The 15,284-nt window shown below is 54.0% G+C and overlaps 1 protein-coding gene across 2 annotated transcripts in view; it reads right to left on the bottom strand.

The window, feature by feature from the left end:
* The window catches only part of trim44 (tripartite motif containing 44), a 48,543-nt gene that overhangs the window by 30,849 nt on the left and 2,410 nt on the right, over window positions 1-15,284 (bottom strand). For both annotated transcript variants that reach the window (XR_010326408.1, XM_064313785.1), the window contains exons 3-4: window positions 9,914-9,991; window positions 3,431-3,682 (exon numbers count right to left, since the gene is read on the bottom strand). Coding sequence is in view for 1 of the 2 variants with exons in the window: in XM_064313785.1 (XP_064169855.1) it covers window positions 3,431-3,682; window positions 9,914-9,991 (330 nt within the window). In the remaining variant the exon portion in view is untranslated. The remainder of the gene's footprint in view (window positions 1-3,430; window positions 3,683-9,913; window positions 9,992-15,284) is intronic.

Genomic DNA, 15,284 nt, shown 5'->3' with positions numbered 1-15,284 from the left:
GGCCTGGTTCTGGCCTGGTTTTGGCTTGCTTCTGGCCTGATTCTGACTCGGCTGTCGTGTCTAGTGGCCTATTCATGCGGCTCAGGATATGTGGACAATGTGCTTAAGCACAGACCGACCAGTGTGTGTTGCCACGTGTAACTCTAGCGAGGCAGAGGAGGTGTGTGTGAGAGAGAGATGAGGCCCTTCTGCAGAGAGCTCTGTTCAGAGTAATCAGAGCCCCACTCACTCCACAGTAAACACAGAGAGCAGCTGTAATACTGCTTACCTACCGCCGCTCTCTATTGACTGAATGACAGATCGGCAGATTAGACAGTAAAATAGGAGGCCATGCATTCAGTAATAAACACGCAGCCTGAGCCCTTAACGGCCAGGCCGGCTGTGGTGCGCTCCAGGTGCTAGTGTCTGCAGTGCTCTTCATCCAGAGATCTTCATCTGCCTCACCATGTGTAATGTTTGCGAAACAGCCCTGTGATTCCACCTGGGAAACTCGAGCCATACCTGAACAGCTCTTTCCAGCTCTTTATACTCTAGCCTAAGCGTTTGTGGGGGGTGGTGAGGTGGGGTGCAGAAGAGGTAAAGATATCACAGATCACCTACAGATGAAATGTGTGATTCGGTGTTCGTGAGCATTCAGACAAACGCATTCCTTTGAATTTTGACGTCCTGGTTTGTAAATAAAACCTCAGCAGGATTTTTTTTTTTTTTTTTTTTTCAAAATGGCATCTAAAATGAAGTGGCTCTCCAGGACTCAGGGTGCATTTATTCTGGACCCCAGGAGAAGCTGCTTACAGATCAGACGCAGGGCAGGCCAGAGGGGGCTGCACTAAGAGGAGAGGGAGAAACTATCTGCAGCCCTCTGATTAACAGCAGCCAGGGACAGGAGCCAATTCCATCCTGGTCTACAGCTCCGAGGAGCCCAGGCACAATTAGAGGAAAACGGCATTCTGGGAAAGGCATTCGGAATCACTTTGTGCATTACTCACAGCCGAACGGCTTACACGAGTGAAAAAGCAGGACATCCATCGGCATTCAATTAGGCTCTAATCAGCCGAGCCGAGGAGCGGGCTGTTCCTCATCCAGGAGAGGCCGGCTGTGCTCTGGGGAGAGGCAGGCTGTGCTCCGGGGAGAGGCCGGCTGTGCAGCCAGGAGAGGCCGGCTGTGCTCTGGGGAGAGGCCGGCTGTGCACCCAGGAGAGGCCAGCTGTGCTCTGGGAGAGCCGCTGTGCACTCAGGAGAGGCTGGCTGTGCTCTGGGGAGAGGCCGCTGTGCTCTGGGAGGGGCCCGGCTGTGCTCTGGGAGAGGCAGGCTTGCTCTGGGAGAGCCACTGTGCACCCAGGAGAGGCGGCTGTGCTCTGGGGAGAGGCTGTGCACCCAGGAGAGGCCGGCTGTGCTCTGGGGAGAGGCCGGCTGTGCACTCAGGAGAGGCTGGCTGTGCTCTGGGGAGAGGCCGGCTGTGCTCTGGGGAGAGGCCGGCTGTGCTCTGGGGAGAGGCAGGCTGTGCTCTGGGGAGAGGCCAGCTGTGCACCCAGGAGAGGCCGGCTGTGCTCTGGGGAGAGGCTGTGCACCCAGGAGAGGCGGGCTGTGCTCTGGGGAGAGGCCGCTGTGCTCTGGAGAGCTGGCTGTGCTCTGGGAGAGGCCGGCTGTGCTCCGGGAGAGCCGGCGGCTCGGGAGGCCGCTGTGCTCTGGGAGAGGCCGCTGTGCAGCCAGGAGAGGCCGCTGTGCTCTGGGAGAGCGCTGTGCACCCAGGAGAGGCCGGCTGTGCACCAGGAGGCGGCTGTGCTCCGGGAGAGGCCAGCTGTGCTCTGGGAGGGCGGCTTGCCCGGGGAGAGCGGCGTGCCCCGGAGAGGCCGGCTGTGCTCCGGGGAGAGGCCGGCTGTGCAGCCAGGAGAGGCCGGCTGTGCACCCAGGAGAGGCCGGCTGTGCTCTGGGGAGAGGCCGGCTGTGCTCTGGGGAGAGGCGCTGTGCACCCAGGAGAGGCCGGCTGTGCTCTGGGGAGAGGCCGGCTGTGCTCCGGGGAGAGGCAGGCTGTGCTCTGGGGAGAGGCAGGCTGTGCACCCAGGAGAGGCCGGCTGTGCTCTGGGGAGAGGCAGGCTGTGCACCCAGGAGAGGCCGGCTGTGCTCTGGGGAGAGGCAGGCTGTGCACCCAGGAGAGGCCGGCTGTGCTCCGGGGAGAGGCAGGCTGTGCTCCGGGGAGAGGCCGGCTGTGCTCCGGGGAGAGGCAGGCTGTGCTCTGGGGAGAGGCTGGCTGTGCACCCAGGAGAGGCCGGCTGTGCTCTGGGGAGAGGCGGGCTGTGCACCCAGGAGAGGCAGGCTGTGCTCTGGGAGAGCTGCTGTGCACCGGAGAGGCCGGCTGTGCTCCGGGGAGAGGCAGGCTGTGCTCTGGGGAGAGGCAGGCTGTGCACCCAGGAGAGGCCGGCTGTGCTCTGGGGAGAGGCGGGCTGTGCACCCAGGAGAGGCAGGCTGTGCTCTGGGGAGAGGCCGGCTGTGCTCCCACAGGGCCGCATTAAGGCAGCCTCCCGCTGAACGGCCTGCTGACTGAAAAATGGGCCGGGACCGTCTTTACTTCTGCCTGAAAGTCACACTGCAGCTTAACCAGGGAGGGCGGGGAGGGGCGGGGAGCTGAGCACTGTGGGAACGTCCTTGGGGAGGAGGGAGTTTATATGGGTACAGAGGAGGCTGTGCGTTTAGAGGGGGGATTGGTTTTAGCTCTTGATCCCGGTGGACCAAGCCTGCCTTGCTTTCTATCTTTTTTGTTTTAAATTGGCCTCAGCTGACACTAACCATCAAGCCTCTGCCCTCTGACAAATATCTCTGCAAACTTCCTCTTTTGGGTTCTTTTTGGTCCTTATTAACCCTTTGAAGAGTAGGATCTTATGGAATGTTTTTTTAATCAAAATTCTAAGTAGTGTTCTAGAACTCTGTTGCCTTCGGTCACCAGTAGTGATTGTGACATCAGCATTAGAATGTTCAGTGCAGAACATTCTAATCACACATCTGTGATCTCACACTTTAAAGGGTTAAAAGCAAAGTGAGAGAGAAAGCCCTTGCAAGCATGAAAAAAAGGGACGACGGGTGACTTTCTAATTTCAACAAATCGTAACGTATTTTTGTTCTTGCCATGGAAAAGAGAGCCGTTTGATTGGCTCACACACGTCATAAATGACTGAGAGCACGCATCAGCTCCCTCACGAGGCGCCACTCTCCCATTTCTAATTAGCAGCAGCTCCAGGAGTCTCACAGATGGCTGCCCATCAATCACAGGGACGCTGAGTTAGCGCACGCTAGCCCCGGGTGACGAATGGCCAGCGCCAACATGAAGCAGCCGCCATTACGGCTCATAATGGGAGGAGTTAATGTGTGATTTTACACACCCGTGTGTGGGCATCAGTCACACGGAGAGCGGAGCGCTGGAGGGCGGGGCTGCTCACCATGGGGACGGGGTTGGCGGCAGGCTCCTCCCCCTGGTCCAGGGCCCCGAGCTGCTGGGTAATGGAGTCCATCTCGGCCTGCAGCCGCTCGGTGTGGACGCTGATCTCGGCCATCTTCTCTGCGGCCTGTGCGGTGAGGAAGGCCTCCTTCAGGTCCACCAGGTGCAGCGTGCGCCGCTCCTCCAGCCGCACCAGCCTGTGCAGCGCGTCAAACTGCTGGTTCACATAGCACTCCAGCTGCTCCGTGCTCATCTGCGGGGGGGGGGGAGAGTTCGGGTTCAGGGCCACAGCTACACTGATTTCTTCAATCTTTTTTTTCCAGGCCCCCTTGCGGACCTCTTTGGCTACATCCTATTAAATATGACAACTCTGTGAATAACATTCTCCTGTCTCAGATATGGATGAACAAAGGCAGGGACTGTGCCCCCCCAGGACCTGTTCTCTGGACTGTGCCCCCCCAGGACCTGTTCTCTGGACTGTGCCCCCCCAGGACCTGTTCTCTGGACTGTGCCCCCCCAGGACCTGTTCTCTAGACTGTGCCCCCCCAGGACCTGTTCTCTAGACTGTGCCCCCCCAGGACCTGTTCTCTGGACTGTGCCCCCCCAGGACCTCTTCTCTGGACTGTGCCCCCCCCAGGACCTTTCTCTGGACTGTGCCCCCCAGGACCTGTTCTCTGGACTGTGCCCCCCCAGGACCTGTTCTCTAGACTGTGCCCCCCCCAGGACCTGTTCTCTAGACTGTGCCCCCCCCAGGACCTGTTCTCTGGACTGTGCCCCCCCAGGACCTGTTCTCTGGACTGTGCCCCCCCCAGGACCTGTTCTCTGGACTGTGCCCCCCAGGACCTGTTCTCTGGACTGTGCCCCCCCAGGACCTGTTCTCTGGACTGTGCCCCCCCAGGACCTGTTCTCTGGACTGTGCCCCCCAGGACCTGTTCTCTGGACTGTGGCCCCCCAGGACCTGTTCTGACTGTGGCCCCAGGACTGTTCTCTGGACTGTGCCCCCCCAGGACCTGTTCTCTGGACTGTGCCCCCCAGGAGGATGGAGGACTCAGGATCCCAGAGAGAGAGAGAGAGGTCTGCTGAAGGAGCAGAAGAGCAATCAGCCTTTATCTTCCATTTGAATTCCCTGCGAGCTGGGAGGCAATTGAAGGGAACGTGCAATTTGCACAGCATTTAAGCTGTCTCCCTCTCTCTCTCTCCGCCTCCCTCCTTCCCCTGTCTCTCTATCCCTCCCTCCTTCCCCTGTCTCTCTATCCCTTCCTCCTTCCCCTGTCTCTCTATCCCTCCTTCCCCCACTCTATTCCTCCCTCCTTCCCCCTCCCCTCTCTCTATCCCTTCCTCCTCCTTCCGCTCTCTATCCCTCCCTCCTTCCCCTGTCTCTCTATCCCTCCCTCCTTCCCCGCTCTATCCTCCCTCCTTCCCCTCCCTCTCTCTATCCCTTCCTCCTTCCCCTGTCTCTCTATCCCTCCCTCCTTCCCCTGTCTCTCTATCCCTCCCTCCTTCCCCACTCTATTCCTCCCTCCTTCCCCCCTCTCTCTATCCCTTCCTCCTTCTCATCTCCTATCCTTCCCTCCTCTCTCTATCGCTCCCTCCTGCCCCCCTCTCTACAGTAGTCAGCTGGTACTGACACATGCACACGCACAAGACACACAGAACACACACAGACACACACACACACACACACACACACACACACACACACAGAAACATCAGCTGGCACTGACACACACACACACAGACGCACACACACACACATCAGCTGGCACTGACACACACACACACACACACACACTGTAAATAAGGGGGTGGGGCCAGAGATATGGGGGTGGAGACTGGGAGTAAGAGGGTGGAGACTGGAGGTGTGTGTCAGATCTGAACAGGGGACCAGGATGCACAGATCTCTTTCTGACCAGAGAAATAAAAGTAGCATTAATGGAGTATATATATTTTTGCACCCCTCATATCAAAGCCGTGCAGCAGTGAGGTCACCTCCTCGCTCTTCCTGCACGTTTGTGGAGGAATATCCCTCCTTTAATAACCGCAATAGCCCCAGAGACGCCTCCAACAGGAGCCCCAGGATCAATGTGTATGAAGCCAGAGCAGGAAGACCTGGTCAGAACCAAAGCCCGACACCACCGGACAAACGAATGCAGCGCCCTCTCTGCAGGAAATCAGACGGCAGAGGATTAAAATGCACGTGTGAATTGTGTATGAACATTCATGTGATGACTTTGTGTCTGAGAGTAGTGACCTCCCATCGGTAGTCATGAGGGGATGAAAGTGGGAGGTAAAAAATGTGATTAAGAGAAAATAGCTTTGAACCGCATGTTTCGCCTCTTGGGTAATCACCCTCGCTTCCAAATGAGCACCGTTTCAGAACCCCTCCCCCCCTCCCCCTTCCCCACATACATTTCCTTCTAAGTAATCAAACACTTTCAATTGCAGAAATAATAAGGACACTCTAATTTACTTTTCTTTTTCAACAGGCCTGGAGGTAGACCCAGCAGGCCATCTGTGCAGACAGGCTTCAGAGCCTGGAACTGACGGCGCTATGCTGAGGAGGACCGTCTCTGCTGTCGGATAATCACACAGGCACTAATTAAATTAAATTAAAATCAGTGAGAAAAGAAATAATAAATTGAAGGTGTCAGGAGCTCCCAGAGAGTTTATGGAGCAGAAATAAATGATGATAATGTGTGTGTGTATGTGTGTCTGTGTGTGTGTGAGCATATGCGTGAGTGTGTGTGCATGCCTGTGTTTGTGTGTGTGTGTGTGTGTGTGTGTGTGTGTGCATGCCTGTGTTTGTGTGTGTGTGTGTGCATGCCTGTGTGCGTGTGTGTGTGCGTGTGCATGCCTGTGTTTGTGTGTGTGTGTGTGTGTGTGCACGCAAGTGTGTGTGTTTGTGCATGCCTGTGTTTGTGTGTGTGCGTGTGCATGCCTGTGTTTGTGTGTGTGTGTGTGTAGGTGTCTTTGTGTTTTGGGAAGCTGATATCCCTGGAGCGATGAATTCATCAGGCTCAGTTCTGTCTTCGGTATTTCACAAGAAAAGCAAATATTAAAAGAAGTATTTACAGAGAATAGCGGTGTAACTGCAGCCTGTTTTCTGAAACACTGCAGCAGAGATAGCGGTGTAACTGCAGCCTGTTTTCTGAAACACTGCAGCAGAGATAGCGGTGTAACTGCAGCCTGTTTTCTGAAACACTGCAGCAGAGATAGCGGTGTAACTGCAGCCTGTTTTCTGAAACGCTGCAGCAGAGATAGCGGTGTAACTGCAGCCTGTTTTCTGAAACACTGCAGCAGAGATAGCGGTGTAACTGCAGCCTGTTTTCTGAACGCTGCAGCAGAGATAGTGTAACTGCAGCCTGTTTCTGAAACACTGCACAGAGATAGCGTGTAACTGCAGCCTGTTTCCTGAAACACTGCAGCAAGATGTGTAACTGCAGCCTGTGTTCTGAACACTGCAGCAGGATAGCGTGTAACTGCACCGTTTCTGAAACACTGCAGCAGAGATAGCGTGTAACTGCAGCTGTTTTCTGAACGCTGCAGCAAGATACGTGTAACTGCAGCCTGTTTCTGAAACACTGCAGCAGAGATAGCGTGTAACTGCAGCCTGTTTCTGAACACTGCAGCAGAGATAGCGTGTAGCTGCAGCCTGTTTCTGAAACACTGCAGCAGAGATAGCGGTGTAACTGCAGCCTGTTTCTGAAACACTGCAGCAGAGATAGCGGTGTAACTGCAGCCTGTTTTCTGAAACGCTGCAGCAGAGATAGCGGTGTAACTGCAGCCTGTTTTCTGAAACACTGCAGCAGAGATAGCGGTGTAACTGCAGCCTGTTTTCTGAAACACTGCAGCAGAGATAGCGGTGTAACTGCAGCCTGTGTTCTGAAACACTGCAGCAGAGATAGCGGGTGGCTATGCAGCTAAACGACAAGCGTGATCCCGTCAAAACAGATAACCTTCTGGCCATCGATTAACACCGACAGTACTGCTCCACTGCTGTCCTCTACTGTCTCATACATCTCCTCCCCGTGGATCCCTCCCACAGACACGAGCCCACAGAGCCGCCAATTAAGTCCCCGCGCCTGAGGCCAGCGACCTGATTACCTAACCCTAACCCTGATTACGGCTACCTGTGTACCACGTGACCTTTGACCCCTGAGAGATTTGCAGAGAGGGGGGAGCCAATGCGTGAGCCATGTCTTCTGAGCACGCTCAGGACTCCCCGATGGCGCTGAGCGCGTAACCGCCATGTGGAGCGCCTCGGGCCTTCAGCCAGCAGGGCGGAGCCGCTACCTCCCCCACGGAGTGTCTGACATACCCCGCCAAGAAAAACCCTAACCCTAACCCTAACTCCCCCACGGAGTGTCTGACATACCCCGCCAAGAAAACCTCACCTAACCTATCCCCCACGGAGTGTCTGACACACCCCGCCAAGAAAAACCCTAACCCTAACCCTAACTCCCCCACGGAGTGTCTGACATACCCCGCCAAGAAAAACCCTCACCCTAACCCTAACTCCCCCACGGAGTGTCTGACACACCCCGCCAAGAAAAACCCTAACCCTAACCCTAACTCCCCCCCCCCCCAGTTAAGTAAAATAAAAAGCCCCATCGCCATTTTCGGCAGGTACCGCACCTCTCAGGGGTGGAGCTGAAGGTGCAGGACAGCCGCGGGGCAGCTGTGATATTTCCCGCTGCACCCGCGAGGGGAGAGCGGACTGATGATCTCAAATGATCCTTTAACCCCGCCCCTCAGCGGCTGGGTTAACCCCGCCCCTCCCCACTGCGGCTGGGTTAGCCCCTCCCCTCTGTGGCTGGGTTAACCCCGCCCCTCCCCTCTGCGGCTGGGTTAACCCCTCCCCTCGCGGCTGGGTTAGCCCTCCCTCCCTCCCATCTGCGGCTGGGTTAACCCCTCCCCTCGCGGCTGGGTTAACCCCGCCCCTCCCCTCTGCGGCTGGGTTAACCCCTCCCCTCCCCTCTGCGGCTGGGTTAGCCCCGCCCCTCCCCTCTGCGGCTGGGTTAAGCCGCCCCTCCCCTCTGCGGCTGGGTTAACCCCGCCCCTCCCCTCTGCGGCTGGGTTAACCCCTCCCTCCCCTCTGCGGCTGGGTTAGCCCGCCCTCCCCTCTGCGGCTGGGTTAGCCCTCCCCTCTGCGGCTGGGTTAACCCCTCCCCTCTGCGGCTGGGTTACCCCTCCCCTCTGCGGCTGGGTTAACCCCTCCCCTCCCCTCCGCGGCTGGGTTAACCCCTCCCCTCTGCGGCTGGGTTAGCCCCTCCCCTCCGTGGCTGGGTTAGCCCCTCCCCTCCGTGGCTGGGTTAGCCCCTCCCCTCCACGGCTGGGCTCAGCGGAGCTCGTTTAAACAGGCTCTTTACGCCAGCACATCGAGCTGCTGCCTGCCGCTAGGCTAGGCTACGCTAGGCTGAGGCACTGGGCCAGAGTTCACTGCTAGTGAAACAAACACACTCCAACACACACACACACGCACACACACGCACGTGCACACACACACACACACTGACACACACACTCACACACATACACACACACCCACACACTCAAACACACACACACACACACTCAAACACACACACACACACACTCACACACACACACACACACACACACACACACACACACACACACACACACACACACACACACACACACACACACTCACACACACACACACACACACACACCCACACACTCAAACACACACACAAAAAATATCAAGTATATTTGCACACCCAAACGCACACATACACAGTATACACAGTAATTGTGCATATGCATGCACAGTAAAACACTATATTGCAGAAACACATGCATGCAAAAATGAACATAAACAATACATCCATACTCTCTCTCTCTCCCCGCTCTCTCTCTCTCTCTCCCCCCGCTCTCTCTCTCTCAGTTTTCCTTTAGGCCAAAAAACTAAACCAAACTAGAGGACTTTCTGGAGCTATAGATGGGAAGTGAAGGGAACCGCTACATAAACCCCCCCCCCCCTCCCCCACCCGCCCACCCCCCCACTGCGGACTCTGTGTCTTCTCTGTTGAGGCAGCAGAACATTAGGCTGTCTGCCTGTCAGTCTGGTGTTTTGATTTCATCTGCAGAAACCCATGAGCATCGCCGCTCTCTCAGATGTCGGGTAACACACCCACCCAGATCAAATGTAAAACACACACCACAGCGACAGTTTGGAAGCGAAACGCATGCCAGGGCAATTTGGTTCTAATGTTATTTTCACCTTGTTCCTCATTGCAAGTAAATAAAACAAATACTAGGAGTCAAACTGGAAAAAAATAATTTAAAATTCAACATCTTAAAATATAGCCTATTAAATAACAATTATTATGATGAATAAATGTTGTCTAAGTGCCACCACAATTAATGAACATTGAAGGCTACATATTAATGCATCAGACAGACACTGTGTTGTGTTGGCGGTTCTCTGGGCAGCGTGTAATGACGGCAGGAAGCTTACGTCTGGGCTGGTCCACTTCGACTTGATCCTCTCCGCCATTTCCTGTGTGGAGCCCAGCAGGTCCACTCCCCCTTTACTCTACAGAGGAGGAGAGAAGGGATCAGACCAGGGCCTGCGTTGCCCCCCCAACCCCACTCCCGGGCACCCAGTGACCCCATCAACCCCCACCGACCCCCCCCCCCCCACCACCCCCTGAAGGAGGCCCCAGATCAGACGCTCAGCTATCTTCCTCTAGCCCTGGTATAATCAGACACTCAGCTATCTTCCTATAGCCCTGGTGTATATAACGCACCTCCACCTGTGAAGTTCGCACATAGAGGCTCATATTACTGATGGGTTACCATGGGGACGGAGATGCTGATCTGTAATGTGATCTCTACTGCATGTGAAGACCCAGCCGCCTGTCTGTGCAGGACGGGGGTCTGCGTGTGAAGGCCCAGCTGCCTGTCTGTGCAGGACGGGGGTCTGCGTGTGAAGGCCCAGCTGCCTGTCTGTGCAGGACGGGGGTCTGCGTGTGAAGGCCCAGCTGCCTGTCTGTGCAGGACGGGGGTCTGCGTGTGAAGGCCCAGCCGCCTGTCTGTGCAGGACGTGGGTCTGCGTGTGAAGGCCCAGCTGCCTGTCTGTGCAGGACGGGGGTCTGCGTGTGAAGGCCCAGCTGCCTGTCTGTGCAGGACGGGGGTCTGCGTGTGAAGGCCCAGCTGCCTGTCTGTGCAGGACAGGGGTCTGCGTGTGAAGGCCCAGCTGCCTGTCTGTGCAGGACGGGGGTCTGCGTGTGAAGGCCCAGCTGCCTGTCTGTGCAGGACGGGGGTCTGCGTGTGAAGGCCCAGCTGCCTGTCTGTGCAGGACGGGGGTCTGCGTGTGAAGGCCCAGCTGCCTGTCTATGCAGGACAAGCATCTGCGTGTGAAGGCCCAGCCGCCTGTCTGTGCAGGACGGGGGTCTGCGTGTGAAGGCCCAGCTGCCTGTCTGTGCAGGACGGGGGTCTGCGTGTGAAGGCCCAGCTGCCTGTCTGTGCAGGACAGGGGTCTGCGTGTGAAGGCCCAGCTGCCTGTCTGTGCAGGACAGGGGTCTGCGTGTGAAGGCCCAGCTGCCTGTCTGTGCAGGACGGGGGTCTGCGTGTGAAGGCCAGCTGCCTGTCTGTGCAGGACGGGGGTCTGCGTGTGAAGGCACGTCCAGCACTAGCACTGGGGAAATCGCACTAAATCAAATATAATAGGACACATCCCACGTAAAATGTTTTTAACCAAGTATGTCACCAGAGACATGCAAAATGGAACATTGATCATTAGCAGCCCATTCAAGTGAAAGCATAATTAATATCTCCAATTCTTTCATTTAATGTCCTTTTATGTAAGAATTTCCATTAAATCGTTTTTTTTTCTCCATAGAAAATTAGCCAGCCTGATGAATCATTCCAATTTTGTGTTTTGGGTTTTGGAACTTTGATGCATAAAAGTTATTTCTGGCATTGAAATGAAGTCACTTGACTAGTTTAGAAAGTGTTTACAATGGAGTCATGTGAGACTGAATAACAGCAGGCTGTGAAGCCACAGCCTCATCAATCACTTCAACAATGACGACCCAGCAACCTGGGAGCAACCTGGGAGCAACGTGGGAGCAACGTGGGAGCAACCTGGGGGCCTCAGCACAGAACCCGCAGAGCCGCGAGGGTGACGTACCCCTGACAGCATCACCAGCATCGTAATCCATAACGCTGCTAATGCTGCTCTAATTTCTAATAATAAATGTGCAAACCATAAATGATCACCGGCTGGTCCACTGCAGACGGGTGGAATGACTGGAGGCAGCCAGGAACTGCATTTACAGTCAAAGTGTAATTATATCTCCAAAACAATGAGTGGGTATGATAACACACACACACTCGCACACACACGCACACGCACACACACCACACACACACACACTCGCACACACACGCACACACACCACACACGCACGCACTCACACACACATGCTCACACTCACACACTCTCTCTCACACACACACACACACGCACACACACCACACACGCACGCACTCACACTCACATGCTCAAACTCACACACACTCACACACACACATTATCATCATTTATTTCTGCTCCATAAACTCTCTGGGAGCTCCTGACACCTTCAATTTATTATTTCTTTTCTTACTGATTTTAATTTAATTGATAACGTTACAATGGAAAGAAACTAAAATATATTCCTCAGTATCCTCTGTTCTCTGTAGGTCTGATCCGCACAGCTCTGGTCCTGAGCTGGATGGGCAGAGTCTGCGCTTTGGGTCTGATCCGCACAGCTCTGGTCCTGGAAGGATGGGCAGAGTCTGCGCTTTGGGTCTGATCCGCACAGCTCTGGTCCTGGAAGGATGGGCAGAGTCTGCGCTTTGGGTCTGATCCGCACAGCTCTGGTCCTGGAAGGATGGGCAGAGTCTGCGCTTTGGGTCTGATCCGCACAGCTCTGGTCCTGGAAGGATGGGCAGAGTCTGCGCTTTGGGTCTGATCCGCACAGCTCTGGTTCCGGTTCAAAGCCCTGACCCTTGCCTACACTGCTGCCAACAGGACAGCCCCCATCTACTTGCAGGACATGACTCAATTCTATGTGCCTGCTCGACCACTCCGCTCTGCGGCAGCAGGGCGTCTTGCAACCCCTCCCACCCGCCCAAAGGGATCACAGAGCTTCTCCACCCTAGCTCCCCAGTGGTGGAACGAACTCCCCGTCCCTCTCCGAACCTCCCCCTCACTATCCATCTTCCGCCGTGGCCTGAAGACTCATCTCTTCAGACTATACCTAGAATAACCACCACCACGCTGTATATATTAAAAAAAAAAAAAAAAAAAAAAATCTTTTTCCTGTCACTTGTTACATGTTGCCCCATCCCTGCACTTCTTGGTAAATTGTATTCGTCCTAATACTGTAGCTTATTCTTCTGCCTAGTTTGGCTTTGCAGATGCTAGACCAGGATAGTGTTCATTGTTCTCGGCTAGAAATAGCTGTTCAAAATAAGTAATTGTACCTTACTGAACCCGTGTTCAGCAGTTGTCTACGATCATGAAAATGCACTTTTGTACGTCGCTTTGGATAAAAGCGTCTGCCAAATGAATGTAATGTAATGTAATGTCCTGGAAGGATGGGCAGAGTCTGTGCGTTGGGTCTGATCTGCACAGCTCTGGTCCTGGAAGGATGGGCAGAATCTGCGCTGTAGGTCTGATCCGCACAGCTCTGGTTCTGGAAGGATGGGCAGAATCTGCGCTTTGGGTCTGATCCGCACAGCTCTGGTCCTGGAAGGATGGGCAGAATCTGTGCTTTGGGTCTGATCCGCACAGCTCTGGTCCTGGAAGGATGGGCAGAATCTGTGCTTTGGGTCTGATCCACACAGCTCTGGTCCTGGAAGGCTGGCAGCTCATTAGCGGCTCCTTGGCTTGCCACGCCGCTCCGTTACTGATCTCCGTAGCTGGAGGGGAACGTGAGACTGATCTCCGTAGCTGGAGGGGAACGTGAGACTGAACTCCGTAGCTGGAGGGGGACGTGAGACTGATCTCCGTAGCTGGAGGGGGACGTGAGACTGAACTCCGTAGCTGGAGGGGGACGTGAGACTGATCTCCGTAGCTGGAGGGGGACGTGAGCCTGATCTCCGTAGCTGGAGGGGGACGTGAGACTGATCTCCGTAGCTGGAGGGGGACGTGAGACTGAACTCCGTAGCTGGAGGGGGAAGTGAGACTGATCTCCGTAGCTGGAGGGGGACGTGAGACTGAACTTGGTGAAGACAAAGCTGAATCTTAGGGTGCCAGGAAGAGACCATGACGGAGACATTCAATAGCGCAATAATAATAAACTTATAATAACCTGTTGACTACAGGCTACACTCAGCATGCACCACTCTGAAATGGTTCAACAGGTCAGGCCAACAAAGCTGCTGTAATTTCATCTGAACCGGTTCAAGAAATGTCTGTATTCAACTAACTCTACTATCCCATGGAAGATATTAAAATTCCTAGCTTGAGGTATTGCAAAAGTGATTCGACTACTTTAATATATTTTCTATCATGCTCACAGAAGTTAAAAAGTACTTGGATATATGAACAACAAGAGCTAGAAATGTCAAAGAAAAATGATATAAACACCTATTACGTTTCATTTTTAATGCTGTATGTTCATCAAACTGCTATTATAACAATTTGGTGATGGCTCGTATGACATGATAAATATGAAGCATTTTACAGCAATTATAGTAAGGCTATTACACATAAAGTATTCACAAAACTGGCTGACATTTATTTATTGGTCATTTAAAAGTCTGAAGCAGTTGGGATCAAACGTGTCCTGTTTGTGAAATCGACGAACACAGAGACGGCCGCTAACTTCATTCCGCAGTCCTCGGCCATCACTTCAGCCACGTGCCTCTCGAGCGAACAACAGCGATGCCATTATCACCCGAACCCAACTGCTGTTCGGCAGTTTGTTCACATGAGCGCCTGTTTCTGAAAGGGCTGAACGACTAGCTACAGCGGCGTGTGCCATGCATCGCTGATTACGCAGGGAAAACGCAGGTAAATGTACACAAAGGAAGACTAAAATGGACGAAAGCGCTGAGCTAATTGGCTGGCTCTCCCTCCAGTACGCGTAGGTGCTGAGTGCAACGGACAGAATCGATGCTGTTTAGTGACCCTTCAGAGGATTTTCTTTGCTGAGGCCTGCAGTTAAATTATAACAGTGAAAGTAACTTGAAAAATGTCTTTGTTTAGTTTAGTCTACTGGATCTCTGTCTATACGAGCTGCCCAGACTTTTACATATTTACTGTTTTTATCCACATATTCTTTATTACTTAATAAGGAATGGCTCGTTGTAACTGTATTTTATTTCTGAGGGGCGTCGACAAGGCCAGAGTGGGCCACTGAAAATGGATGCCGTGTATACTCTATAACCTGTCACAGGTATAGTAGACCCCATGTAGACTCTATAACCTGTCACAGGTATAGTAGACCCCATGTAGACTCTATAACCTGTCACAGATGCAGTAGACCCCATGTAGACTCTATAACCTGTCACAGATGCAGTAGACCCCATGTAGACTCTATAACCTGTCACAGGTATAGTAGACCCCATGTAGACTCTATAACCTGTCACAGGTATAGTAGACCCCATGTAGACTCTATAACCTGTCACAGGTATAGTAGAGCCCATGTAGACTCTATAACCTGTCACAGATGCAGTAGACCCCATGTAGACTCTATAACCTGTCACAGATGCAGTAGACCCCATGTAGACTCTATAACCTGTCACAGGTATAGTAGACCCCATGTAGACTCTATAACCTGTCACAGATGCAGTAGACCCCATGTAGACTCTATAACCTGTCACAGATGCAG

This window comes from Anguilla rostrata, chromosome 16, assembly GCF_018555375.3.
Source record: "Anguilla rostrata isolate EN2019 chromosome 16, ASM1855537v3, whole genome shotgun sequence".
Classification (NCBI taxonomy): Eukaryota; Metazoa; Chordata; class Actinopteri; order Anguilliformes; family Anguillidae; genus Anguilla; species Anguilla rostrata.
The sequence above is the reverse complement of the archived record's forward strand: the minus strand, read 5'-3'. Positions and strand labels throughout refer to the sequence as shown.